Genomic DNA, 22,710 nt, shown 5'->3' with positions numbered 1-22,710 from the left:
AACTTGCTATAAAATGAGAAGGCAAACTCTCCTAGACTTAGATTATTCAGATGATTTGATTATCCAGATAAAATTTATGTAAATGAATTATGTTTCTTAGATTTTAAGAGCCTAGTATGCAAGAAAAGGCTTGAAAATTAAATTTAGGAACATTAAGTCACTTAGGCTGAAAATAGATGAGGGTAGAGAGGTGATGCGAGGTAATGTAAAAATCCACCTAGCTGTTAGCCTTACTTACATGGGTAGTGCTATTTTGAAAGAAGGTAGAGGCAGTGAAGATGTAAAAAGCAGAATAGTGAAGGACCAGAATGAACTATTTGCCGTTGAAAACGCTTAGAGCAATTACAAGGATAAGTATTTGAATATGCTCATTGATTGGGATTGTTTAGCCTGTGTTGAGGAAGGGAAAATATGAAAAATGGAATCACCAAGGCGCAGGGTCTTTTCTTTTAGTTAAAAAGGGTTTTGAAGAACAAGAAGATATGTCTGTAAGCGAAGATTAGAATTTTGGAAATCTTGGCAATAACAGTGGTCAAGTAGGGCTCTGAAGTGTAGATGCTTTGAAAGGTCGAGGAAGAAATAGTAGGAATTTTCAGAAGAATTGTCAAAGGCTAGGCCTATGCACCCGTTTGGCTGACCCTAAATCAAACAGTAAGCTCAACAAAAAATGTTCTTTTTTTGCACAGCTGAGGCAATATTACTGTTCATCCAGTTTCCAAAGCTCCTTAATTTTCTTTGAAAAAATTCAATCTGAAGATTTCTAGCTCGAAAGCAGAGAAATATCTGGCTAAGCGCAGTCCCAAATTAGGACCTACTGCATAGTTTAACAATAGGTTTGAATGGATTTTTTTTTGAGACACCTAAACTCTGCTATTGAAGTAATTACCGTTAAACCTGGAAAACGCTTTGATTATATCACTTTTGTACAAGACAAGATTTTTTGATTGAATTGTTTTTTCAATTGGGTCATTTTTGTATTGCTCTTCCAACTAAAGTTACGGGAAAGACAACAACAACAACAAAAAAGAAGAAGGCGCACTAGCATGATATGCCGTATTATGCGTGAGTGCTTCCAAAGACTGAGGAAAACGTGTTAGATGTTCCTAGAGGGAATGTAAGGGGTATGTCTTGGTATTTCTTGGGTTTGATTGACCGTAAATAAAAGAATAAGCCGTACGAAAAACATGGTACAAAATGAAAATGACGTGAATATGGTTAAACCACATTTTACGGATGATGGATGATAGATTGCCAAAGAGCGCGCTTTTTCACCACTCATATGGGACTAAACGAAAAGCAGGGATAAATGGTATGGTGTGGGTACGGTAAGGATATGATAATGGTATGAGAAAAAGTCTTCACGAAGGATTTAAAGGAAAATTATGGAAGGGGGCTAAGAGTGAATGATAACCTGGGCTGGAAAATGAGCTTCGCAGCTGTGCTTGTATCAGGCGCCTTGGTGCTGCAACGAGGTGTTAGTAGTAGTAGCAGTGTAAAACGTACTAGAAAAGCTGTAATATTCTATCAATTTTATTAATTAACAATGAAGCACAATTTCTAATCAAACATTTGTACATAGTTTGAACAATTTGCGAGGAGTATGTGAAAATATGTGAGCCTAATAAACGGACAAAGCTGTAAGTATGAAAGGGGGAATACATTCCTATCTTTTCTGAAAAATATACCTTGTTGAAAAAGCAAATGTCATTGGCGAATATTTTATTTTTGTAATTCTTTAGCCAAAGAGGTGCACTTTTCAGATCTCTTCGCTAGCAAAAACCCTATTTCTTGGAATCTTGTCCTTTTCCTTCGTTTGGATCTTCGACCATCACAAAAGCTTTTCATTTTCCTCCACTTGCTCCGATCACAACTGTTAACATGTCTTGAAGAAAACTGAGATTTCTGAATTTTACAGGAATAAAAATGTCCATTTTCTTATAAGGCATTTTTCTAGCTCCAAGCAAAATTTTTAAGCGTCTTTAATGGCTTTTTTCAAAGTTTTCAATGAATACCATTTCTAATTGCCATTCCCTATTTCTGTTGTGCTTTGTAGTGCTTAACGTTTACGCGATAAATGCACTCTACTTGTATTATACAATCTTTGCGATGACCCTTCACACGATAGTAGGCTAAACTTTATATAGGCTAAGTTTAATAGGCTAAGTTTTAGGGCTATATCCTTCTAAACGATAAAGCTTATTTACATATACAACTTGTCGTCTACTCACCGCCGAGTCACTATACCGAGTTGCACCAAACTCAGCATTGCAACTCGGTAGGGTATATCGCAAAATAGAGAATATGATTTTTCTTGCATAACCTTTTTCTGGATTGAAACTTGTATTGGTTTTAAGGATTTTACAAACAAGTTTTGGTGGATATTTTTTTCCAATTTATATGGCCATTTTATTTATGATCAAAATATTTTTATACTTTTTAAATCTATATATGGGATGACTCTATAGGGGATCCAAAATTTTCCGTAGCTTTTAATTAACAAAGCTTACAAGAAATAGCGCGAGTGTGTAAATCACCATTTGTCTAGATCTTGTGTTTTAAATTGTAAAATATTATCTCATTAGTCTCGGTGAAAATCATGCAGGCAGTTTTGTATAATCATACATAATTTATAAACACAGATATGTATAATTTTCCATTTTACAATGTTTTTTTTCCACAAACTTGGGCTAGACATCCTAAAACTGGTGCTTTCTATTTTTTTTTCGTCTATGTTTCTCCTAGGGGATTGGTAAAACAACAACATAAAGATCCCTGTATTAAAGAGCAATTCAATCGAGAAATCTAGTTTCATACAATAAGCAACCTAGTCAAAGCCTTTTCAGGTTTAAAGGAAATTGCTTTGATAGCAAACTCTATGTGTCTCAAAAAGATCTACTCAATCTATTGTTCATCAAACAGTTCGTGGTAACGAACTGTAAGTAAGGAGCGACCCGGCTCAATGGTAACCTAAACTATAAAAAACGGGATTTTGATACCAATATATACAAAAAAAGAATCATATTTTAATTATGATTTAAAATATATAAGTTTCATTAATTTTATTCTTACCCATCAAAAGTTACGTGCCTGAGAAAATTTGGCTGATTTTCGAAAAAAGGGAGAAAGACCCCCTAAAAGTTATAGAACCTTAATGAAAATCACACAATCATATTCAGCGTATCAGAGAAACCTACTTTAGAGGTTTCAAGCTCCTATCTACAAAAATGTGGAATTTTACATTTTTTGCCATAATAAATATCACGGTTGGGTTTTTTTGTTTGTTTTTTTTTTTTTTTTTTTTTTTTTTTTTTTTTAACCCGGGGTTATGGTTTACCCCCATGTGGCCAATAAAAAAGTGGGTGGGGTAATTTGTACGGAAAATAAAAGTTATATTTCCCATTTGAATTTACACAAAAAAATGGAGGGCAACTAGGCCCCCTCCCACGCTCATTTTTTTCCCAAAGTCACCTGATCAAAATTTTGAGATAGCCATTTTGTTCAGCATGGTCGAAAATACGATAAAAATGTCTTTTAGGATGACTTGATCCCCAAAAGTCCCCGGGGGGAGGGCTTAAAGTTATTAACTTTACTATATGTTAAAAGTGTTTAGTTTGTTTTTTGTTGTATAAATTACTTGTCTTAGGTTATTTTTTCCGGGAGTTGGGGGAAGTAGAGTGTCTGGGTATCTCTTGAAGTATCTGTAAACTAGGTTATTTTTAATGTTGTAATAGATATTGATCTGAAGGGGGCGCCGGATTTCTCCGCATTATTAAAGAAAAAGATCAGGAATTAAATTAAAAAAAACAAGTTTTTCAACTGATCAACGGAGTGTGATTAAGAGGTAATTTTTAAAGAACTGGAAAAAAAAAATTTGAACTATAGTTTAAAGAGCAGGGTATTGACTAGGGGGCGAACCCCCTAATATACATGTTAAAAATTTATTAATATAGAAGTTCGTTACGTAAGTTAATTCTAAGTTACGTATATTTATTACTAATAAAAACGTTCGTAAATAAAATTATACAAGTTTCGAGAAAGCCATTTAACCAAATATAATATGCAAATTTTGTTTTAATTATTCATGTACGGTGAGCCAAAATCAAAACCTGCATTAATTCAAAAACGTTCAAAAATTATATAAAAAAAACAAGTTTTTTAACTGAAAGTAAGAAACGACGTTAAAACTTAAAACGAACAGATATTATTCCGTATATGAAGGGGCTGTCCCCTCCTCAACGCCTCGCTCTTTACGCTAAAGTTTGACTTTCTCACAACTCTATTTTTTTTAACAATAAAAAAACTTTAGCGTAAAGAGCGAGGCGTTGAGGAGGGGACAGTCCCCTTCATATACGGAATAATTTCTGTTCGTTTTAAGTTTTAACGTCGTTCCTTACTTTCAGTTAAAAAAACTTGTTTTTTTTTATTTATTTATGTAGTAGGAGCTACTGAGAACTAAGTTTAGCTTGGTGCACTCCTGCTTTTGAGCCTGAAATCCTCAGATTGAGAATTTTCCAAAGAAAATCGAGGAGCGTTTGAAGCTTAAATAACTACAATATTGCTTCAGCTGTATACCAAATTCGAACACACATCTTGTAGAGCTTATTGTTTGACTTACAGTAAGCCAAATGGGGCCAAGGTTGTTTTTTCACAGTTGAAAAAAGTTTTGAAAAATAGGAAGATAATTTTTTGGTAGATCACTGTCAAATGACTGTGGGTCTGAAGCATGAGTGCTCCAGAAAGTGGATAAAGATTTAATAGATTTTTTCCTGAGAAATTGCCTAAGGATTGTTTCTGGGTACCCGGCTGACTGACCATATTTCAAACAGTAGGCTCTACGAAAAGTGTCCGCTTTCTAGGGCTACAATGAGAGAAAGGTTAAGATGGCTAGGGAACAATCTGCGGATGAAGGATAGCTGATTGCCAAAGATTGTGCTTTTCAGCCAACTGTCTAGGGCTAAACGGAAAGTAGGTCGTCCGCGGTTGGGCTGGGAGAATGTCATATAGAAAGATTTAATGGAAATTGGAACTTCCGGGTAGGGTGTAAAAAGGGAGGCTTGAGTTGTTGTTAGTAGTAGTTGTAGTATTAGTATTATACAGATTTCGAGTATGTAAGACTCATTAAGTTTACAGAGTTACCCATTAAAAGCTACGAGTCAAAGAAAATTTGCCTGATTTTCGAAAAAGGGGGAAACAATTCCGAAAATCCAAGGAATCTTATTGAAAATCACAACATCAAATTCAGCCTATCAAAGAACCTTACTGTAGAGATATTAAGGTCTCATCCTTAAAAATGTGGAATTTTGCAATTTTTTTTGTCTAGAAGAAAGGACGCGGATGCGTGTTATTTGTCTTCTGTCGTTGTTTTGTTTCCCATGGACGATCGTATCGAATCAATGGGCTTGAAATATTGGGAAAGTAAGTTCAATAAAATCTGGAGAAAAATATCACGCTCAATAAATGTATTGAGGAGGGGACATTCCCCTCTTATGGGAATAATTCCTGTTCAGTTGAAGTTTTAATTTTCCTTCTTACTCTCAGTAAAACGAAATTATTTTGTTTATTTAATTAAAAAAATCAATTTTGTCAAATTTGGCAATGATGAAGAGTGAAGGACAGGGATGAAAATAAGGAGCAACATTAAAACTTAAAACGAACAGAAATTATTACGTATTTGAGGTGGTTCATCCCCTAGTCAATAACCCACTCTTCGTTTGACTAGGGGGTATTGACTAGGGGGAGAACCCCCTCATATATGTAATAATTTTTGGTCGTTTTAAGTTTTTATGTTGCTCCTTACTTTCAGTTGAAAATGTGTTTTTTTTTATTCAATCTAGTTAGAAATTAACTTTTTCACAGTTTCCTCAGAAGTTTTTCAGAAAAAGTGAAAAATATCACAATATTTTCCTAGACATAAGTCGAGTAGCTAAAAATATATGATCAGGTTTTTTAATTTTTGAAATTATATTTCCTAGAAAATTCAGCAAAGGAAAAAGGACAAAGAAGATGCGGTAATGAGGTGCGTGGCAGGTGGCACCGTTCCCCGTCTAATGATGTATGGCAATGGATTTATGGCCTTTGTTGGGCTAACCACCCGGCAAAGCTTCTTTTACCTGGTTATGATTAACAACAAAAAGCCTCGGACCTAACAGCCATTTCGACGACGACCTGTAGCACGTCCACCGACCATCCAAACGGACCTGTTTACGGTAGCCCACTGCAATTTACGAGGTCTCATATCTGAGTTTGACAAGTTCTTACATTTAGTGAACTCGGTCAAGCCATCTAACATGTGCATTACTGAGACCAATCTAAACCAAGAAATTCAGAGCAGTGAGGTTGCCATACAGGGATACACGCTCCTCAGGCGGGATCGAGAGCGTAATGACGGCGCTAAATATGGAGGAGGAGGTGTCGCTGTTTATATACAGAGCCATATACCTTATTCATGCCTGAACATACCAGATTCAGAAGGTGAAGAAGCTCTGTGGGTCAGGGTGACCCTCCCAAATAAATCCGTGATTGTCGGTACCTTGTATAACCCTCCAACTTACCAGATTACCAGCTACCTTGAAGCCTCCCTCGAATATATTCGGGGCAAGTACGCTAAGTCTGCCGTTATCATTCATGGAGACTTCAACGTCTATCATAGCGTGTGGCTTCGCAGCAAAAATACTGATAGGGAAGGGTCGGACTTGTATGATCTATCTCTCTCTTACGGGCTGGAACAACTTGTCAATTTCGACACGTATCACGGCCCAAACGGATCATCTCGTCTTGACCTATTCCTTACAGATCACTCTGACTCCCTTAAAGTAGACACCCATGCTCTCCCCAGTTCCTACAGTATTCTCATTTCGCCTATAAGCCTCCGCGTTTTATTATTATCACAACATACGAAAATCCTCGAGATCCGGACAATAGGCGGTTGGGACAGTTTGATATATGCCCTCTCACATTTTAAATAAGGACCCTTTTTCCTGAAGGATCACGAAAAAGCTGCAGAACAGTAACACCAGACCATAGTTGACCCTGTTGAAAAGTATATCCCTTCAAAGCGGATCCAGGTATCCAGTAAGGACAAATCTTGATTCAACACCCAGTGTAAGAAGACAATCCGAACAAAGCAAAAGGCACACAAGCGATGGCTACTTTCAAAGAGCGAAGAGGACAGAATTGCATTCATAAATGAGCGCAAAGATGCATTTCGAGTGATTCGGCAATCCTGGGTTCAGTATAAGGAGAAATTTAGCAACCCAACGTTAATGTGCGTTGGCACAGCGGCGTTGGAGAATTGTTAAGAAAGCCTTACTATTTTTCAAAGTAATCGCACGTTCTTCTCTCCAGGCAGCTAGAGCGATGGGACAAGATCCACTGGACCTAACTAACATTTTTACTCACGTGTTTTCCAAAATCTCGAATCTAGACAATAACGGCGAAGAAGTGACAAATTTCTCAGACTGAACTGACACTGTCCTGGAACGCATGAATTTTTCTGCTCCCAAGATTCTTCGCATTCTGCCACATCTGGATGTGACCAAAGCCACGGGTCCTGACAACATACCAAATGTTGTCCTCAAGTCCTGCAGTGCCGAACTAGCTGGACCCTTGTCATTGCTTTTCCGGCTGTGTTTTTTCTCTGGAACCTTCCCACGAACATGAAAGTCCACCCATGTTATACCTACTCTAAAGCCAGAAGGTGATCCAACGAGCGTGGTCTCCTACAGGCCTATTAGCCTTCTCTCCTGTGTTGGCAAAGTCTACGAGAGTGTCTCCAATAAAACACTCCATCAGTGCCTGGAATCAAATGACCTTCTAGGCGATCACCAATATGGATTCCGCAGAAAACGCTCAACATTAGACTGCCTAGTGGCCAAGTATCAGAAGTGGATGGAACTTCTGGCAATGGGATGAGACATCAGGCTATTATTCTTCGCATTGCGAAAGCTTTTGACAGAGTATGGCACCGTGGCTTGCTAAAAAAAACTTTAGATGTATGGTGTTCGTGGATGTCTGTTAAAAGTGATTGAGAGCTTTCTTTCCGATCGTTCACTGCGGGTTGTTCTTGACGGGTTTATTTCCTGCGAATATCCAGTGAAAGCAGGGGTACCCCAGGGCAGTGTCTTGGGACCTATGCTTTTTCTTACCTACACATAAACGACATGGGAGACAACCTCGCAAACCATCTGCATCACTTTGCTGAAGATACCACGACACACTCAGCTGTCCCTTAACACGAAGACCCAACACAAGCCTCCCTTTCCCTAAAAATGGATCTTTTGAAAATTGAAAAGTGCTCTGATGCATGGATGATCAACTTCAATGCATCGAAAACAAAGGAGCTTCTAATTACCCGATCAAAGGTGCCACGTGAATACCCCAGTTTCGTTTTAAAAAAGGACACTATACAGAGAGTCAATGAACCTCCTCTGGGGATTAATTTCTCCCTTGATATCTGTTGGAACAACCAACGAGATAGGGTGAGAACCCCGTGCGCAATAAGGCTGGGAGTTACTCTTTGCTGCAAAAACCTTCTTCCATCAAGCTCGATCATCCCTCTCTACAAGTCTTGCATCAGACCCATAGCTGAATATGGATTCCCGCTATTTGCTGGTGCTCCAAAAAAGCTGTTGGCACTACTTCAGAAGATCCAGAATAGGGAAAATAGGGCGGGCTGCGCCTCTACACAAGAATCGCTCCAGCCTCTAAATGAAAGGCTTGATGTAGCGTCGATGGCTGTTTTCTACAAGTAGATGAATTCAACTCCCTCAGACGAGCTCTCTCGAATTGTGCCCCCCTTTGTCCAGCCGACAAGGCAGACACGAAGGCACACAGCTCGGTCCAATTATCTAAAGGAGGATATGCCGAAAACCGAGTACTTAAGGAACAGTTTCATCCGGCGTTGCACTTCTATCTGGAACTATCTTCCTTGGGATTTTATCCCTGCAAATCCCTCTGTTGACACCTTCAAAAGAAGGTTCAATAGACATTTAAAACCTCGAGGCCATTGAAAGAGGTAAATGAATAGCGACATATCAGATACTTTGAAGTACCTGGCGCGTGGAATAAAAAAAAAAGCAAAAGTCTTAATCAGGATTTTAGAAATTTGCCAATTGTTTCATACATCAACGCATCTAAAAATATATATGGCATGGAAAACAACAACGAGATCATGACACGTGAATGATCACTTTTAAATTTATAGTTGACTAATAAAAGAATTACATTATTTAAGTGTTCCATTTTCTCTGTTTGCTCCATCGTTATTACTTTTTTCTGTTTACCGGAAGGTTTAAGAAATAAATTTTCATATTAATGTATCTGAGGGAAAACTACTTTGGAATTTTCCCCAAATGAACAGTATAAACCTTGCTTATATTTTATTTTACTTGAAAACGTGAAATCGAAAATCCCTTGTAATCTCCGGACTCCTTTTTTGTAAATATCTAAAGCATAAATTCTGTCATGGAACTCAAAGAAAATAAAATTGTCATATTAAACCAAATAATCCAATCAGTTCTTCCAGCAGGATTAAACTTTAAAAAAAACGAAAAACCTGGTTTTTTCAACTGAAAATAAGGAGCAACATTAAAACTTCAGACAAACAGAAATTATTATGCATATGAGGGGGGTTGCCCCTTCCTCAATACCTCGCTCTTTAGACTAAGGTTCTTTAGTACTTATAAAAAATCTTCTTATTGTTCTAATTAAACGAATCTTGTGTTTCAGGAGGCGTTCTTAAATATTTGGGACACAATTCGAACTTTAGCGTTAAGAGCGAGGTGATGAGGAGGGGTAAACCCCTTCATATACGTTATAATTTCTGTTAATATTTAAGTTTTTGATGTTGCTCCTTGATTTTAGTTGAAAAAACTTGTTTTTTTTTATATTTAATTTCTGAATGTTTTTTAATATTGTCAGAAAATTTGGCGTCAACTCCACGGGAAAATCCCTCCTGCCCAAGGATATATCCTCTAGAAAATTTAATTCCGGTGAAAATTTATCACGGACAATTACCTTTAACATCTCCACGCGTAAAATTGACATTTTACGCGTACATTTCCCCCTTTTATTTTGCTGAAAAATCTCTTGAAAGTATACGATTTAAGACACATTGTAAAATTTTCTCCGGGAAATCAGCTAGTATCTTCTTAATGTATCTTAAAAGTCCATTACTAAAAGACTTAAGGGAATAGTAAAACCGTAAAGCAAAGCCACGAAACATATGGCAAGTATTGAAATGTGAGAAAATGGGAAATTAAAGAACAAAGGAAATATTAAAAACAAATATTCATCCCAATTGCTTAATGAAGGACTTGGCAATTAATACAAAACTAATGACTTTTAAGCAGTGGGTGAAAACAACCTACTTTAGGAAAGTGCACAGCGGTTATTAAAATAACGCTCGTCATCCGATTAGGCCAAAAAAATTTCTTGGGAATGTCATCGAAAAAAAGGAATTCCATAATCATTTAATGAATAAAACTTGTAAGACTTTGACTTCGATTACCAAATTTCTATTCTCAGAAAGAACACTTTCTATTCTCATCATTGTGTCATTGGTGAGATAAACGAGACCATCAATCAGGCATTGCATTATCTTCTTCGTCAGTTTATGCTAATGTGTCTATCGTTCGTCAGTTTTGGCAACCCCAAAGTTCCTCTTTGAAAATTTCTTGGGATCACACCGTTGTCGTAAATCATTTTTCAGTTCTCTTTGGTTTGCTGCTGTAATCAATCCAGGAGAAATACGCTTGACCATGGATATCCGAACTTTAATCTTTCTGCTTTTTCTTGAACTATTCCTTCGCAAAGTACAATAAAATGTAATCTGAGAGGCCTTTTTATGAATGAGGTTTGAAACTTGGCTTGGCAGGTCTGAGTTTACTGTAAGGAGCCTTTCATTTTGCAATATCTCAAGCTGCTAGGTAGTAATAATTAAGAGATCACGGCTCAGTAAAGAAAGTACATGCAACTTATTTTACGTATGGTAGGGTTTGGACTGGTTTCGCATGATCAGTATAACAGTAGGCCATTCCGACTTGCCCTACGATGTAAAATTTTTTCCTAGCACACCTAACAGCTTCATGGATTATGTATGGGGCACTGGAGGTCTCATCAATATTACTTCTGAAAACTTGTAGTTATTAATGAAAGCAAAGACAAAAACAACATTAAACATATGTCCTACTGGTCTGTCCTAGAACTTTAAAAAAAAAGAGGTTGGGGGATAGAAATGTCTCGGAGCTATTCGGGATGATGACATTGTATATTCTAAGACACCGTTGCCATGTTTATTAAACGACTGGTTTATTCAAACGATAAATTCACGTCTATTGTATAATATTTGTAAAATGATCATAGGATTAAAATGGATCACTGGATCATTTAGACGGTTATTTAGAATTTATTTTTCATTCTCTTGAGTTACTTTTGTAAAAGTAACTCAAATCAAATGATCAAATGCTCTGAATTTGTTTGCTTTTAACAGGCTGCTTTGCTTTATTTGCTGAATTTGCTGAATTTGCTGAATTTGTTACTTTGCTGAATTTGTTTGCTTTAACATGAAAATAGTTTAGGAAGGAAATGAAGACAGACAAGCTCAAGCAATAAACTTTTTGGCTACGAGAACATTTCCTAGTTTTACATATGTATCAAATGTAATTTGCCTATGTATGACGCCATGCAGTATGTCAATCATAATTTTTTCCCAATTTTGTCCTCTACAACAACCATAGTTGTTAATTAGATGTTTAAGGTTTATCCATTCCTTCAAAATATATTTCTATATAATTACTGATTATCTCTTTAAGCTTCGCCACAAAAACAAAGAACATGAAAACTCGTGTAGCTGATTAGAAAACTATGAAATTGAAATTTACTTATTTCCGACTGTACTTTCGGAACTACCGAGTCACCATAGGGGGTGTTTAGGAGCGTTTACATTTATATAATCGTGCACAAGAACTCAGTGTTGTTATTGTGCATCTCACATTCTTTTTTGTGTTCAAGCAGGGCAGTATTCAAATTTTTTTTTACATTGTATAATTCACAATTTTTTCCCTCACAGATAGTGTTTATGTCTTTCTTGTGCTGATCAAATCAACGGTTGTAATTTTCATACTACACTTTTCTGTAGGTATTATCAAACAGTTCGTAGTAACGAACTGTAAATAAGGAGCAACTTGGCTCAATAGTAACTGACACTCTAAGAAACAGAATTTTTATTTCAATACATATATCAAAAGAATTGGCTTATTATGCTGATACCAAATATACGAGATTCATTTAGCTTAGTATTACCAGCAAAAAGCTAAGGGCCTGATAAAATTGGCCTGGTGTTCAAAAGGGGAGGGGACACACCCTAAAAGTCAAGGAATCTTAATCACACCATCAGATTCAGCGTATCCAAGAACACTGTTGAACAAGTTTCAAGCTCAGTTATTTAAAAATGTTTAATTTTGTGTTGTTTTTTTTTTTGCAAGAAGAAAGATCACGTATGCGTGTTTATTTTTTATTTTTTTTTTTTTTTTTTTGTCTTTTTTCCCTCAGGAGTGATCGCATCGAACCAACAGTCCTAGTGTACGGTAAAAGGGCTCACTCGAATGGATATTAAAAGTTCTAATGCTCTTGTTAAGTGACCAAAAATATTGGAGGGCAACTAGTCCTCCTCCCACCCTCCTTTTCTCCTCAAAGTCGTCCGATCAAAATTTTGAGATAGCCATTTTGTTCAACATAGTTGAAATATCCAATAACTATGTCTTTGGGGGTAACATGAACCCCAGAGCCCCTGGGAAAAGGTCTGTAAGTCATGAAATTTGCCCATTCTTTAGGTATAGTATTTGTTATTGGGAAGTATACAGACATTTTTCGTTTTTTTTTTCACGGAGAGAATTTTCCGTGGGCAGAGAAGTTTCCAGGGGAACTTTTCAAGAGGAAATTTGCCAAAATTCCTATATGGTGCACAATTATTTTTACTTATCTTACTTTATCTTTGCCGACTCAATTTTGCATGCGGAGATGTTAAGGGGTATCGTCCGGTGTGGTGGGATTTCTAATGGCTTGGAATTGTCTAGAGTATCTTTCCATAGGAGGGAGGGGGAATGGATTTCCTGGTGAGAAAATAGTCCAGCGGGATAAATTCTCCAGAGCAAATTTTCTACGGGAACAACTTTCTAGTAGGGGGCGGGGGGATGGAAGGTATTTTTGTGGGAAAACTTTATCATGGAAAAGGGGATTTCCGGCATTATTTTAAAAACAATCAGAAATTAAAGTCTTTTCTAAATGAAAGTACGCTAAGAATAATTTTTCTCCCGGCATCATCCACAAGAAGTTTTCTGGGGGCAATGGAATTGTCAATTGCTAGAATAAAATTCGCCGGGAGAAATTTTCCTGGCGGGGGAAGGGGAGGTATTTTACGTGGGAATAACGCTCCATGGAGGGATTTTCGTGGAGAGAAGGAATTTTTCATGGAGTGGGAGCTGGATTTTCCGGCATTATTTAAAAACGATCAGAAATTAAAAAATAGGTTTTTCAACTGAAAGTAAGGAGCATCATCAAAACTTAAAACTAACAGAAATTACTAAGTATATGAGGGGGCTGTCCCCTGCTGAATATCTCTTTTTTTACTCTAAAGTTGGGCCTTTTGTCCTAATTCTTTAAGAATTAGGAAACACAAGGGCCATTTAATTAGAATAACAAGTCTTTTTAAAAATTCTAAAACTTAAAAATTCTAAACCTTAGCGTAAAGAGTGAGGTATTGAGTAGGGGACGACCCCCTCACATATGTAATAATTTCTGTTTGTTTTAAATTTTGATGTAGCTTCTTACTTTTAGTTGAAAAATCTTGTTTTTTTACTTAACTTAATGTCACACAAAGAGCTTCTTATTTTTCATCTCCGCTTTTGTAATAAAAATAAAAGGCATAAAAAGCCGGGCAAAATTTAACTAGTAAGTATTTTTTCGATGAGTCATTTTGGGTGTAATGGAATGATACTGTGTGCAGCTCTCCGCGTCTCTTTTTAGTTTTTCTGGAGGGCACACTCTAAGGCCAACTCTCGGATCTAGCTTCAGAATGTTCTACTCACAGTTCTCCAGCGTGTACTGGACGAAGCCCTATCCCTAATCCAAGGGTGGCACTCAAAGAACTCTGCTCGATGTCTGTTACTTTATTTTGTAGAAAACAACTCCTTAAAATGCATCGTGGCTTGGAAAAATCGTAGCCTTTTGGCTTTTTTTCACGTTGTAAAGAATTTACATTTTCTGAAAAACATAATCACTATTTTTTCAATAAGCTTTAAAGAGATTTACCCTTTTTCCTCACTCCAAACACCACTGCAACGTTTGGCACAAGTCCAGCCACGACAAAGTTGCGAGCGAATGGTCCATTTTCTCTTTGTTTTTCCGTAACATGCAGTATATGCTGGGCTTCACCATTAGCTTCTTTCCTTTGTTCTTTTTCTAACTGTTTTCGTCTTTTCTTTTTCTATAATTCTTTTGTGAAAGAGTCAGCTCAGAATCATGAGAACCACTTTTGGCTATCGCTACGGATTCTTCATAAGTTTGTTCTGTCACAAATCCTATTTTTTACGGTGCATACAAAATCAATCGGAATTGCACCACTAGCAGCAAATACAGCTTTCTGAACTTCAGGAATGAATGCGCTTAGAGGTTCAAGTAAAACCGATAATCAGTCACGCTTTCCTGATGCTATTAACATAGGAATTATAACTGGTTTCGGTAGGTTTGACAGATTCTTCAAATAGAAATCTGTCGTCTTAATCGATATCAGTATCTGCTATAGCCCTAGAAGGTGGGATTGAACCACACTGTTCAATAGGTTCTAGCTGTTCAAGCTTTAAATTGATTGAGTGCATCTTCCTCCTTGCTCTTGTCCAGATTACTATCACACTGATACAGTGACTCATTTAGTTTGCAATAAAACTCAGTTTTCGTAATGCTATCAGAACAAGAACTCAAGCCATTAATAGTCGCTTGATGCGGATTAATCTACACCATAGGAAAAAATAAAATCAAGCTTTTACTCTTAGTTCACCTATCAGACTGAAAAAGCATCCTCGTACCTCAGCTTTGTAAAAGGAAATGATGATCGTGTTGCAGTGGTAGCTGCAACCTAGTAAAAGACTTCGATCAATAGTAACCAAAATTGATTATTTTGAAACCAAATCAGATCAAAATAAAAAATTCACCATTAGAATTTCATGGCCGAAAGCCCTATACCTGAAAATTACAGTCCCTGGGCCCGAACAACAAGGAAAAACACTTTTTTTTGCATGGGAAGCACTGATGTGTCCTCTTTTCTTCTCTTTTAAAATGCGTGATCCTTATCCCCTGCACGCGCAAATAAGACGCAATAGACACGCTGCGAGAGCTATAGGTTTAGATCTTCTATTTGAGAGTAGGGAAGAGGACTTATTTACCCTTTGTCCTGCTGTGGAAGTATATGGGAGTAAATGTTATGGAAGTAAAAAACAGTGGACGCGCGCTGGGCTGAGAATCCGTGAATTCGGGTTCGATCCCTGGTGTGGTCAGTTTCTTAGTTTGGGACGCGGGTCAGTGGTGTGACCCTGTAAGCTTAGCCAGAGTCAACCCAGCTCTAAATGGGTACCTGGAGAAATCTGGGGAAGGTAAACAGGAAGGGTTTGCGAAAGCATAGGTTGGCTGGCCACCAGCCCCTCATTGCACTTCCTGGCTGAAGGGCCACGAAACGGAGATCAGCACCGCCGGTTTGGATCTTAAGGGTCTAGTGCCGCATCCTTTACCTTTACCCTTTTTTAAGTAAAAATACAAAATAGTTTTTATCCTATTTTAGCATTATCTGTGTGGCCGATATCCCTTTTTTTGTCTCTAAAACAGCATGAGATATGAAATGACGGGATTTAATCATTCAATTCACTACAAAAAGTACCGTACGGAAACTAGCTCACTTTAGAGAATCGCTGTGCAGTAAGAAGAACGCCTTGGATATGTTTCGAATTACTAATTTAAAATTTCACGTGAGCATGAAATAAAATAAATAATAAAAAATAAGAGTTTACTGCATCTATTGCCAGCAAAATTCAAAGCCTTTAATAAAAAAAAACTTACCAAGCTATGGGATACATTTTAATATTAACCATCTACTGCAAACCAGTTCCCGACGACCGAAAAACATGGGAATTAATTATTCAATTTGTGGTGGGGTGGACCCATCTGGATTGAGGCTCAGGCCTCAAAGACCCATTGCTTCCACACCACACTTGGCAGAGCTTGGAGAGTCACACTACTGAGCCCCAACCCAAGCCAGGACTTGATAATTTTTAGCAGCACAAGGATTTGAGCCTGCATCACAAAGGACATAATATGACAAGTCCTGTTCGCCATTCAGTCGGCGAAGGGTAGCTAAACAAAAATGGGTATACAAACAGAGACGTCGTTTGAAAATGGGGGCGGGGGAAGCTACCCACCCACCCATGATTTGGGGAAGAAAAAATACTATATTTTCCATGTCTCTTTACAATCTGGATGTAGGCCCCTCTGCCCCCCATAAAAATGCTGGAGCTACGCCTTTGCGTACAAATAAGATAAAAGTCACAATTTTGGTTGAAGATTTTGCAAGAAAAATTTAGAACAGATGGCAATTAATATGCTCCCAAAATACAAACCTAGTTTACATTAGAAAGGACAGATAGTTTCACCTATAGCCAGATATATTTTACTTTGACTGAAAATAGTACTAAAATAGGACCCTTGGATGAGTTTTATATCAATGAAAGGAAAAATAAAGTTTGACAATAAACAATTCCAGAAGATCTTCCTTTTGTAGCAAAGTAAACAATCTTAATCTATTTGAACAGATAAAGCAGTTCTGTTCAAACATTATTTTAAAACTATAAACTAATTCTGTAATGGTCTGACGTTGTTTTCTGCAAATAGCTTCAATGTTTAGATGAAGATAGAAATATTATAATTGCTTATAAAAATTAAAACCTAAGCTAGTTCGAAAAAGAAAAATCAACAACGCCATCGAAAGGCGTTAAGCTAGATTGCAATGCCTTTTTTCCCTTGTTTTTCAGGCTTGAAATCAACTTGAACAAAACCGTGGTCGACCATTAGGTTGTAAAAAAAAAGGACTGTATGGTCAGTACATAACTAGCTGGGTTTCTAATAAATCGACCAGCAAAGAATAAATACATAATGGCAGAGATAAGCGTAGGGTAGGCTTATTGCCTAATTGGTAAATTGTTTAGATAGAAAAGTAACATGAGTCCTCGGTTAGGATAGAGGAAGAGTGCGCACAGCTGTTGTGGCCTCAGGCAACTTGGTGCTGCGGTGAGTTGTTAGCAGTAGCTAGTTTATTGAAGATCCTCGTTAATTTCTTTTTCTGAAGTAAAATGATTGCGGGAAAATTGAAAGTAAAATTGAAGGTAATGTCTTTTGCCAACCGAGTTTTCAGTTCAAGCTGTGCTCCCTCTGCCCCCGAATTTTCCAGTGTTTCCTTGCATGAAAATTGGTTTTCCGTTTATTACATGAAAACTAACACAAAATAAAAATAGTAATTTTTGTTAACGGTAGTTTTTGGGGATATTTCGAAGAAACTAGTTCTCTTTTAGTGAAATACACGGATAGTGAAGGCACTGACGTCAAGTGTTTCAATTAAGGACGCACAAGTTTATTTTGACAAAAGCCGATGATATGTACGTGAAGCTGAGAGTTTGAAATATTGCAAAAATAGTTGCATGTGAAAACTGTATGAAACTACAAAAAATAGTAAATAACTGGGTTTGAAAGCCCCTCCTTCACCAATACGTATGTACCTATGTAAGTATGTACGTATGTACATATATACGTATGTACGTATGTACGTATGTACCTATTCATCTAGATTTTTTCTCCTTTTCAATTTATCATATACTATAAAAAAAGGCTGAGTCACAGGAAAGTCTTAGGCCAAGTTGTATATCAAGTACGGTCAAAGAGAGTTTGTGTGGTGGTGTTGAAAATTGCTACCACCTCCTTTTTGAAATCAACAATTATTCTCTTTCCTGCTCTATTTTAGTAAAGCGTTTGGTACTTATTACTTATAGCCACCACACTCAAGAAGTGAAGTTAAGTTAATCCTAATGAAATATACTTAAATATGATGAAAGTAAAATACTTTTGTGACAAAATTAACGAAACTACAACAGGCAATTAATGAAACCAGGCCCCCCAGAACGCATTATGTTAAATGGTTTCTATCCTAACCAAAACAAAATACCAATTAAAATATTTAATTAAAATATACCTACATTGTAGTGTATATACACTCACGCTAAGCTGATTATCGCCGAGTACATACTGAAATACAGAAAGAAACCGGTTCTGTCAGACCAAGATCTCGAGTGTGGTGGCTATAAGAGATGAATATCAAACATTTAAATAAGTGAGTAATCTTTTTTTCATTCAATTTGTATTGAAACAATGTTTGTGAATTTTCAGGTCTATAGTGCTGCAATGTCTCATTGATACAAATCGATTTATCAGTGAATGTCTTTGATTTGAATATAGTTGATTTCTAAAGTGATGCGCTTACCATATAGTTCGTAGTCTGTTTATTGTTGTTGGTTTTTTTTTATCCGTAGTGGGTTTTTTTTCATTTTGCTATGTTTATTTTCCAAATCTTGTAATGTCAGTTTTCATGTAATGTAGCCTATATGTGAAATACCTGGTTTCCAGTTTAGTCACAAATAAAATATTTATCCGGAAAGTCAAAGAGCTTTTGATACTAGCTTGCATAAGAATTGATTATATTTGACATTATTTTAACAAATTAAAAATGGTGTCTTAAAAAGGATTGCAAAGCTAGGAATATACAGTTTTTTTGCTCCAATTTCAGCATTGTATTTCTTATTGCCAAAGAAATTATTTCTAGGATGCAGTGACGAAATTTAAATCCACATCTCGGTGATCCAGAGGAAGTTAATGAATCAAGGAGGCACACTTGTGCCTCTATAAAGAGGCGACCCACCACAATGTTAAGCGATTTCAGGTCCTAGAGGTCGCAGAGAGACGGCGGTAATCGCATTTTGTAGCCCAAGCTCAAACTAAGAAACTTGCAAAATTTCATCCTCCTCCGACTTTATCTTCATGGGGTAAACTGGGCCGGAAGTTTGGACCCTCCCACCACAGCCCCCCTTTAACGTTGTCCGATTGGGCTGAAATTTACAGCTTAAGCTTTCCTAGGGCCCGGGAGCTTATCCTCGAAGTTTCAGCTCAATCCGATCACTCCTTCCCTGTTTTCAAAAAACCAAATATAGCCACTTAAAATTCATCATTTCTTTTTTTTTCTTAGCCACGCCTACAGGCCACAGTTGGCAACGGATCCGGTTGAATGAGGACTCATTCGAAGCAGTTTTCGACCTGTTAGGGCCTTTTGATATTTTCAGACCGAAAAATTATCCCCCGAATTTACATTTACGAAAAACCTTGTTCTCCTATATTAGCCCATTTTAATTTTTCCCACCACAACCCCCCTTTACCGTTGTCTGATCGAGTTAAAATTTAAAGGCCAAGATCTCCTGGGGCCTGGGAACCGATCTTTAAAATTTCATCTCAATCTAATCACTCCTTCCCTGTTTTCCAAAAACCAAATATCAAGTTTTGCTTGCGTCAAAAAGATTCATCACCTCACTAAAAAACAATTTCAATTATGTCTCTTTAGTGTAGCGGTGAGAGTTCTGGGTGTCAGGCGGAAAACCCGAGTTCGATTCAACGATAGATCAAATTTTTTATATACTGAATTTAAATGAAAAAAAAAATTTTAGTTTCTTTTTTAAATTATTTGAAAAAAATTATGTTTTCTAAAGAGTTAAAAAAAATGAGTTACAAGGTCGACCCTTAAAACACCCTGTCGAGAAAGAAAAGAATAATACACAATCATCTAACAGTTAGTCAAGCAATAATAAGTAATAAACTGTACAAAAACGTGCAGAAATTATTTGAAAAAAACTACGTTTTCTAAAGAGTTAAAGAGGCTGAGTTACAAGGTCGAACCTTAAAACGTACAGGGATTAGGAGGCACAGTTGGGGGGCTGCCGCCCCAAACCCCCGCTTTCGCAGCCTTTAAATAAAAAAAAAAGTTTTTTAAACTGAAAGTAACGAGCGATGTTAAATCTTAAAACGAACAGAAATTATTCCGTATATGAAAGAGGCTGTGCCCTCCTCAACGCCTCGTTCTTTACGCAAAAGTTTCACTTTCTCACAACTCTTTTTTTAAACAATAAAAACTTTAGCGTAAAGAGCGAGGCGTTGAGGAGGGCACAGCCTCTTTCATATACGGAATAATTTCTGTTCGTTTTAAGATTTAATGTCGCTCCTTACTTTCAGTTTAAAAAACTTTTTTTTCTTTAAAGGCTGCGAAAGCGGGGGTTTGGGGGCGGCAGCCCCCAAATGTGCCTCCTAATCCCTGTACGTTTTAAGGTTCGACCTTGTAACTCAGCCTCTTTAACTCTTTAGAAAACGTAGTTTTTTTCAAATAATTTTATAAAGTAGGATCAAGACCAGAGCTTGACATTCATATATACGTTTGTGGGATTTTGTGTGTTTGTTTTACAAGTGTACTTTTTTTAATGAGCTTAAAAAATCGTCTAAAAGTAGCAAAATTTCATAAGTGAGCAAAAAAAAGTGAGCAAAAACTTCATAAAGTAGTATCGACATTCCTATATAAATTTGTGGGATTTTATACATTTGCTTCACAAGTGGGCCTTTTTTTTAACGAGCTTAAAAAAAACTTCCAAAAGTAGCAGAAACTTCATAAGTGAGCAAAAACAAGTGAGCAAAAACTTCATAAAGAAGAATCGACATTCATATATACGTTTGTGGGATTTTAAACGTTTGTTTCACAAGTGGACTTTTCTTCAACGAGCATAAAAAAAACTTCCAAAAGTAGCAAAAACTTCATAAGTGAGCAAAAACAAGTGAGCAAAAACTTCATAAAGTAGGATCGACATTCATATATGCGTTTGTGGGATTTTAAACATTTGTTTCACAAGTGGACTTTTCTTTAACGAGCATAAAAAAAAGTTCAAAGGTAAGATCAAACCGTCGGTATTTCCTAGGAATTAAGCTCAATCTAAAAGAAATTAGGGTCATATAATAGGCAAAAGGTTCTACACATCCCTTCAAATTTAACTTCTAACTGTCTTGTATCTTAATAAGATGAATTTGTGAATCTAACAAAGTGATTAGGTGTTTCTTAGAGAACATGTACCACGGTAGATAGCCCAACATGTACCAGAAACATAGCCCAAGTGTAGGAGGGGTGGCATAGTATCCCTTTTACAGAATCAATTGTTATCCTTTTTTATTGGCATAATAAAAAAAAATATTAAACACGAGGGAGGGGATAACAAAGGTGGCAAACACACAAAAATACTTTACTTCCTTTTAATCAAAACTTGGGAAATTACACTAGAATATAAAAACACATACGCTGACTTTTGGTTGATCAAACATAATGATTAAATTTCATCAAAAATGCTACTACTACTACCACTACTACTACTACCACTATTACTACTACTACTACTACTACTACTACTACTACTAACAACAGCTCACAGCAGCATTAAACTGCCTGAGGCCGACGCAGCTACGCACTCTCCTCTCCCATCCCAATCTCTCAAAGACCTACTCTTTACACCCTTCCAGGAAGTTCCCATTTTCCTTAAATCTTTCACTACGATTTCCTTCCACCCAAACCATGAACAACCTGCTTTCCGTTTAGCCCTAGACGGTTGGCCAAAAAGTACAATTTTCGGCTATCTGTCATCCTTCATATGCAAAACGTTTCCTAGCCATCTTAACCTTTCCCTCGTTATAGCCCTAGAAAGCGGAGTTGAAACACCCTTTTCAATATTAGTGTCTTAATTCTGCAGAGAAATGAATTAGGAAACAAAATAATGATGCTCGTTTACAAGAAAAAATACAAAATAACCCATTTTCTAACCTATGGTAGGTATTTTCTACGTTCCACACTTTATCATTATAAATCCCACTCCGAGTGACGGTATGTAATCCTACAGATACTTATAAATGTATATATTTCAGGTATGGATGCTTTCACTTATAATCAGTATTGGGCCTCTAGTGGGTTGGAAGCAACCAAATGAAGATCCCAATGTCTGTGAGGTTAATATGGAGGTTGGCTACGTTCTTTTCTCAGTTGCTGGCTCTTTTTACCTTCCGATGCTCATCATTTTGGCACTCTACTGGAAGATTTATAAGGCGGCAGTTAAACAAACTAGACACTTAAAAAGTGGTATACTTTTAAGCTCAGATATTGAGTTACGAGTTCACCGAGGACGAAGCCTGCATCAGTTGAAAGAGCAATCTACTGAGCAGACAGGAGGTTTCCTGCAAGTTCCTGAACGAAGACAATCAAATACTAGTATAGCCAGCAACCTCTCTCCAATCCCTGAACATCGACGAAAATTTATGAGAGAGAGTTTTTCAACGAAATTACCGAGAACTTTTTCTATTTCGCCAGCAAAGAGGTTCAATCCAATTGCAGCGGGGCTTGCTTCAAAAGTAGTAAAATTCAAAAGAGAAAAAAAAGCAGCAAAAACACTTGGTATTGTTGTTGGGGCTTTTCTCTTTTGCTGGTTCCCGTTTTTCTTCATACTACCTCTCCGTAAGTATTGGTTCTTATATTTTAAATTCATAATTGCCAAA

The 22,710-nt window shown here is 36.9% G+C and overlaps 1 protein-coding gene across 1 annotated transcript in view; it reads left to right on the top strand.

Moving 5' to 3' along the window:
• LOC148949759 (alpha-1A adrenergic receptor-like) overlaps positions 1-22,710 on the top strand; it is a 137,363-nt gene that overhangs the window by 80,248 nt on the left and 34,405 nt on the right. The window contains exon 3 of the mRNA XM_089093728.1: positions 22,087-22,669. Within this exon, the coding sequence (XP_088949854.1) occupies positions 22,087-22,669 (583 nt within the window). The remainder of the gene's footprint in view (positions 1-22,086; positions 22,670-22,710) is intronic.

Source organism: Artemia sp. Qi Xiang Cuo, chromosome 8, assembly GCF_049724085.1.
Source record: "Artemia sp. Qi Xiang Cuo chromosome 8, ASM4972408v1, whole genome shotgun sequence".
Classification (NCBI taxonomy): Eukaryota; Metazoa; Arthropoda; class Branchiopoda; order Anostraca; family Artemiidae; genus Artemia; species Artemia sp. Qi Xiang Cuo.
The sequence above is the reverse complement of the archived record's forward strand: the minus strand, read 5'-3'. Positions and strand labels throughout refer to the sequence as shown.